General features: G+C 40.9%; 1 protein-coding gene across 1 annotated transcript in view; it reads left to right on the forward strand.

Moving 5' to 3' along the window:
- The first annotated feature begins 148 nt into the window (after positions 1–148).
- cfap91 (cilia and flagella associated protein 91) overlaps positions 149–6,580 on the forward strand; it is a 25,820-nt gene continuing 19,388 nt past the window's right edge. Inside the window, exons 1-17 of the mRNA XM_016665157.1 lie at positions 149–327; positions 413–489; positions 1,301–1,449; positions 1,541–1,603; positions 2,156–2,212; positions 2,330–2,499; positions 2,581–2,758; positions 3,846–4,003; positions 4,087–4,233; positions 4,319–4,443; positions 4,516–4,632; positions 5,134–5,205; positions 5,328–5,474; positions 5,554–5,775; positions 5,927–6,075; positions 6,156–6,247; positions 6,367–6,532. Coding sequence (XP_016520643.1) covers positions 240–327; positions 413–489; positions 1,301–1,449; positions 1,541–1,603; positions 2,156–2,212; positions 2,330–2,499; positions 2,581–2,758; positions 3,846–4,003; positions 4,087–4,233; positions 4,319–4,443; positions 4,516–4,632; positions 5,134–5,205; positions 5,328–5,474; positions 5,554–5,775; positions 5,927–6,075; positions 6,156–6,247; positions 6,367–6,532 — 2,177 coding nt within the window. The 5' untranslated portion in view covers positions 149–239. The remainder of the gene's footprint in view (positions 328–412; positions 490–1,300; positions 1,450–1,540; positions 1,604–2,155; positions 2,213–2,329; positions 2,500–2,580; positions 2,759–3,845; positions 4,004–4,086; positions 4,234–4,318; positions 4,444–4,515; positions 4,633–5,133; positions 5,206–5,327; positions 5,475–5,553; positions 5,776–5,926; positions 6,076–6,155; positions 6,248–6,366; positions 6,533–6,580) is intronic.

Consider the following 6,580-nt stretch of genomic DNA (forward strand, 5'->3'; position numbering starts at 1 on the left):
ATTCAAAAGGTTAGAAGCAGTACAACAAAAGAAGGGGATATTGTTGTTGAACTAAGCCAAATGAGTCGGATCCCAGAAAATAAACGCATTTCCCATCAGAACACTGGGGACTCCTCCCCTTTCCTGAAGTTCAGTTTGTCGTCTCCATGGTTACAGCGCTGAACGTTTTCTACTCACGGGATATTTTAACATCGCTGCAAGCACAGGAACTGTGCTGAGGCAAATTTCGCACTGACAAAATGAGCTGTTCTGTCACCCAAACTATTAATGATACCAAAGATCAATTTAAAGCTGCTCTACCTGGGCGGCCTTCTGACGGCTCACATGGTGAGTAAATGTAGCGAGAAGAACGGTAACGTTTGATAGCACGCTGCAGTAAGCTGGTTAACAGTCATTGAACCTTTTGTGACAGATCCGGTTTGCACCGTGCCAACAGAGCCGGACCGCCACAGGCCCAGAGTTAGGGCTTATACGACAAAGGAACGATTTGTAAGTTGATACCACACACATGTATCAATTCAGATAACAACAGCTGCTACTGGAAGCAAATGGGTGGGTGTAGGACTGACTTCTATTATATTTTAGTTTATTTATTACCTTTATTGGTTATTTACAATCATGGAGACAGTTTTTAATATTGATTGGATTGGTGTCTGATACAATTTTTCAATGTGATGCTTTCTGAATCTTGTGCTGTAGACTAAATGACAGTAAAAGGCTTTTGACCTTTTTTTTTAAATCTAAATCTTGGAGACAATTTAGTATCCAAGATTTTGAGAAACATACAAAGCCATTCAATAAATTAGAATCTTGAAAATGTAATTTATTTCTTTGACTCAAATCACTAAGTGAAACACAAACTTAATTGATTAATGTGTTGACAGCTATATTTTTTTAATAATGATGATCTTCTTACAGTTAATGGAAACACAACATTTAGAATTAGTGCAAAATAAAACATCTTACAGCATTGTGGATAGGTTTTCCTATGAAATAAACAAGGGAATGAGGAAATGAAACCAGCAGTGATCGATGAAAATCTAGGATCTTACTTACTTAGTGAATAAAAATTAAATTGCACAGAGAACACCCCACAAGAAATAGCTGAGAAAGTCGACGCAAATGAACAAACTAATAAGGCAAGACCTTAATGACAATAATAAATAGCCGTAAGTGATAAAAATACAAATGTAAGTGAAAATCAAAACACAACACCGGTGGTTAATGAGACCCTAATGTAACTGCTGGCTGGGATGTTTCAAAATGCAGATCCTGATATTTGTCTTTTTATCTCACTCAGAGAAAACTTAATGAGTTTAACAGTATGTTTCGCGGCGAGCCATTGCTCACCTTCAAAACGGAGCAAGCAGAGCCAAAGCCATCCCACTCTGATTTCCCCTGGCAAGCACAAGCTGAGCGGCGCAGAGAGACGCTGCAGCAACTGGCTGGGTGAGTAAAGTCAGCAGTTTCGCTCTGAATTGCCACAGTTTAGCCATGTTTTTTCTGTGTCCTGCTTGATTCTGAGTTATCTCTTTGACAGGATTAAGCCGAATCCTCAAACTTTCCTTGTGACTGGAGCTGACTACTGGAAATACTATAAACGGTTTGGTTTGCAACCACACATTTTAATGTTTTGATTTATATACTTAACTTGCACTTAGACATAAAAAAAAAAAAAATGAAGACAGAAGCACTGATCTGACTTTTCCTCGCTGGTACTATCGTCCGTATTTCTTGAGGTCAGACCCACCAATTCCACTGCTAATGGATGCATATTTTGATCCATCACAATAACATATATAAGGAAAAACAATTGTGGTGGTTTTCTTGATAGATGGGACTTAGATTTGAGTCCAGTGAAAAATGAAGTTTATATAATTACCTCAGCATGCCAGTTTAAGCATCAGTCTTTACATCAATCATCTCTATCCGATTCCTACAAAACTCTAAAAACAAAAAAAAAGTGCATCACAGTTCTTGCTTTTGGCTGATGTGGTTATAGGTCTTAGTTTTAATTTAGTCAATGTTTAGTTGCTAATCTGCCAATCATAGATTAAGGCCGTTCAAAGAAAGATGGCTGATTTCAGTTTCTGACAGTGACTGCTTCTGTAAACACTGATATGACGTATAATCATATTTGTTTTCTCTCATTTAGGCCTTTGATTCCATTTGAACAAAAGTTCCCAACAGATGTTGTCTTTGAATTTGCAGAGTAAGTTGCCCAAGTTGCTCGAGTTAGATTTCTTTTTTTTTTGTTCCATCTGTGTCAGTGGCTTGTTTTTGTTTTAGCAGTAAGCATGCTCTCTTTTTTATTGAAAAATCACTGCAGGGAAGATTTTACAATCACTGCTAAGGAGCAACTGCCCGCTAATCGCTCTCTGGGGGTTCAGACGGACTTCAGAGAAAGCGAAACCCAGACTGACCCATTCAGTCCTGAGTATGTGGTGCAGCGTGGGATGACGCCCACAGAGCTCCTGCAACTGGCAACATTGACTTGGGGTATTAGATCAACTAACACCCTCCTAACGCCGCAGGTTTTCATTCTCAGAGCCGCACAATCAGCTTACCTCTGCCTCGTAGGTCATGGCTTGCCAGCAGGCCTTGCTGAGGTGGAAATGATAGAGCGAGCGCGTGAAAAGCGAATTTGGGAGACCACGCTGCCTCCTCGCCAGGACCTGAGCCAGATCGACAAGAGGAGGCGCATGATGGAGGAAATGGAAGCCAAGGAGTGGGCTTTCAGGGAAAGCGAGATCGAGAAGTGAGTTGCTGTTTTCTTAAAATGTGTTTTCGTTTTTTTTCACCTGGCAATATGAACAGTAACCAGAAGATCCAACGTGAGGCGTTATTTTGTTTCTCTTTTTTTAATTAAAAAAAATCTGTATTTCAAAAAATATATATTAAAACCTACAAACTGATGTGTCCCTGAAAGATAGATGGAAATGTTTCATAGGCAGTTTCTGCTAAACAGTGATGTCAGAAAGAGTGTACGCCCTCTTACCAGTTTGTGTAGTTATGTAGTCCTGACATCTCCTCTACAAAAACGCAACAAACTTCTCATCTGTTGTTATCCGTAGTACAAACATGAAGCCAAAATGGGAAAAACTACACTCCATGATTTAATAGCATTTTAGAATCACCAAATGGCTTTAAGTGGTTTCTAATTATAAATAATCTTTCTCATTGTGGAATAATGAATTCCAGAAATGTTCAGACCATATGCCCCTTTCCAGATAGTCAGAGTTACTTCTCGGAACATATTGCTGATGTCTTTCTGTCTTGGCGATGTGTTAGCACACACCTGTGCTAACACACAGGTGTGTTAACACACAGGTGTGCTAACCTGTGTGTTCCTCACGATCTAAGGGTCAAACCTGCCTTCAGAGAGGTGGCCACGCAGAGAATGATCAGTTCATGAAATGCGGTCAATTAGCACCACCTGGCTGCTACTTCCACTCAAATATGAAAGTAGAAAATGTGTACTTCATTATTATTATTATTATTATTATTATTATTATTATTATTATTATTATTATTATTATTATGTACGTATGTTATACCATCTTGCCATTATTTTTTTGTGGAATTTGTTGTGTTTTGTTTCTTGAGCCTGCATTTCAGAACTAGATCTGTTTAGGTTCTCATGCAGAAAAGTCTGAGTTTGAAAGAGGATGTACTTTCTTTTTCTATGAAAAGTTTAGTTATTCGAAGTGACTTTCCCAACTCAGGGTTTCTTTCGGGCTTGTTTTTGATGCTCTCTAGTTTTCAGAAATAAAAAAAAAAAAAGCTCCCTAATCTCTTTGTATTTCACGTAAAACCAAACCCAGAGTTATTTCTTTGCTGAGCAGAGTGCAGGAGACGCGCCTTGCTGTGCTGGAGGAGCTGCTGAGGCAGAGAGATGAAGCTCAAAAGGATGTTGCATATGACCGACTAACCCAATTGTACGCTAAGCACCTGAAGGACAGGGAGCTCGAGCTCAAGAAAAACCACCACAAATACATGAGATGTAAGACATCCCATAGTGTTGATGAGATCTACGCATTAATGAAGGCTTTTCCTCATTCTTCACACTCACTCTTATGTCTGCAGCTCTTAGAAAACTGGAAAAAAAGAGGAAGAATGTGGAGGGAAAACTGCAGCGACAGGACATCGTTGCTGATTTTCAGACTCACAATGACAAGTTCCCTTATGGCAACATGAAAATGTTCAACAGTGACTACATAAACACATATGAAGGTCTGATTAAGAATCTTAGCAAATTGCTACTGCAGACCCACAGAGCTGGTATATTGTTACAGTCTCTGCATTTGATCATACACAGGCTTACAAGAGCTAGAGACAGGACTAAAGACATCACTGAAACAAGTGACGATACAATGGAGAGACATTAAGAGCAGAAAGAAGTCTCCCGCACAAATAGCAGTGGAGCTACTGGAGGATTACAAGGTAAAAGTAAAGCTTAGTGAGCGCATCATCTAGCATCTGCTTCCATACTCATTACAAACTGTGGTTAAACAGGCCGTCAGGGACGAGGAGAGCCGGGAGATTACAGTGAAGGACCACCGTTTTCCGTTTCGAAAAGAGAAGCCACTTCCTACTCCTCCTCCCACTCCAGCAGTGGAAGTCCCCTCAGAGGTCAGTTAATCACTGTTTGTAATCACTTTTTTTTTTTTTTTTTACTTGTCAATTAAGAAATTGCAAAAGTCTTTCAAACATCTTCAACATTCGTTTGGTTGCAACCACAAACTTTAATGTTTGTCATTGGGGTTTTGTGTGAGAGAACAACAACAAGTGCTGGCAAACTGGGAGTGGAAGTAAAACAATTTGTGACTTTTTTTATTTTTTTTAATTCGAGTGTGCATATTGGTTCATGCCCTTTTATTCTGGTGCTCCTACATTAGTACGTCCAGTCTAACCAAGTGCTTTCAAAAGTCACCCAGTTGTTAAAAAAACAAAACCTTGACCAACCTATTTAATAGCTTCATTAAACCGTACAGGGTAAAAAAAGCAAACGTTTGGAAGAAGATGATCAGTTAGATGAGACAAAAATTTAGCTTTCTCACCTACGTACATGAGACACAAGTAAAACTGTATTAGAAATTGTACTTGTGAACTGACTCGTCATTCTTCATCAAGGAGGATGAGAACACAGAGATTGCCGTCATCTTTTTGCAGAAGCTACTCCGGGGAAGAAGCATCCAGTTTGAGGTCGGTATGAGCTGGCATCATGGCTCGTGATTTTTTCAAAGTTCCTCTAGAAACATTTGCATGTGTCTTAATACACAAAGCATGCAACGCATCCATCTTCTTCAATTTGTGACATCATCTAGATCTTCAAGGGCAAAGAAAACCAGCTGGAGCTCATCAGGGAACTTAGGAAAGTTCACGCTCTGCAGGCTAGGGAGCAGAACCTGCAGAAAGCAGAAAAAGACCGCATACTGGCGCTGAAGAAACTCAGAGATCAGCAGATGGAGCAGGTGAAGCTCATTGCAACCGGTCACAAGCGAGAACAAGCTCAACAATGATCCTGTCACACCGGGTCTTTCTCCTCCGTAGGCCGCGACGAGGGAAGCGCGTCAGGCCGCGGTGATCGGTGTGGACCTCGCCCAGGTGTTCTTCATCTTGTCCCAGGAGCTGATTCACCTGCAGGAGGAGCGCAGGATCCACGCTTTCATGCTCCTGGCAGAGAGAGAGCGCCGCCGAAGGGAGGCGGAGGAGAGCGGGAGGCGTCAGGTGGAGGAGCGCAGGCGACAAGAACGAGATGAGATCTTCAGAGAAGTGAGTACCGTCTTGTGTGACCTTATAAGAAAAGACACTATGCTGAGGTCTTGTTTAGTTGTTTGTTTCCATCTGAAATATGTAATAAAACAACGTTGAACATCTCTACAGCTTTATATTCACCTAACACATGCAAACTTTGATGCGTCAGATTGTGCAGGTGCACCAGGAAAGTGTGGATATGTATTTAGAGGACATGATTTTGAGAAATGTGGATTATTTGGCCGAACAGCAAGCCAGAGATGAGATCCACAAGAAGGCACAGCAGCTCAATGAAATTGCTTACGCCATGGAGGAAAGGTAAACCATGACTTAAGTTCAAACTTTTTATTCAGAAATTATAACCAAAAACTAATAAAACGTGTATATATTTTCTGTAGCATGGACAAATGTCAGCCAGAGGAGATTGTGTCAGAGCTGGTGTACAGCTTCCTTATCCCCGAGATTGAGAAGATGAGAGTCAGGCGAAGAGGTTTGTGTTCACATATTTGGATGGTAGGAATAATTAAAAAAAGAAACTGATGTGAAAATGTCAGGTAACTTATTTTTTTTTTCTTCCTTGTTTGCTGAACATTCACGTTGTTCTTCAAGTTCAATTGAAGCAGCTGAGACACTTGGAGGCAGCTCGGAGGATCATTCATGGGTTTGAAGTCCCCACGGAGATCCATTCACCCGAAACTCCACAGGAGAGCGCCGCTGATGCAAGCACGTCCGGGCCGGCTGAGGAAGAGATGACGAGCCAAGAGAGCCAAGAGTAGCAGAGGAAATAAGCACAGCAGTCACAAAGAAAGGAGTAAAGGTTCAA

Source organism: Poecilia formosa, unplaced genomic scaffold (genome assembly GCF_000485575.1).
Source record: "Poecilia formosa unplaced genomic scaffold, Poecilia_formosa-5.1.2 Scaffold550, whole genome shotgun sequence".
NCBI lineage: Eukaryota > Metazoa > Chordata > Actinopteri > Cyprinodontiformes > Poeciliidae > Poecilia > Poecilia formosa.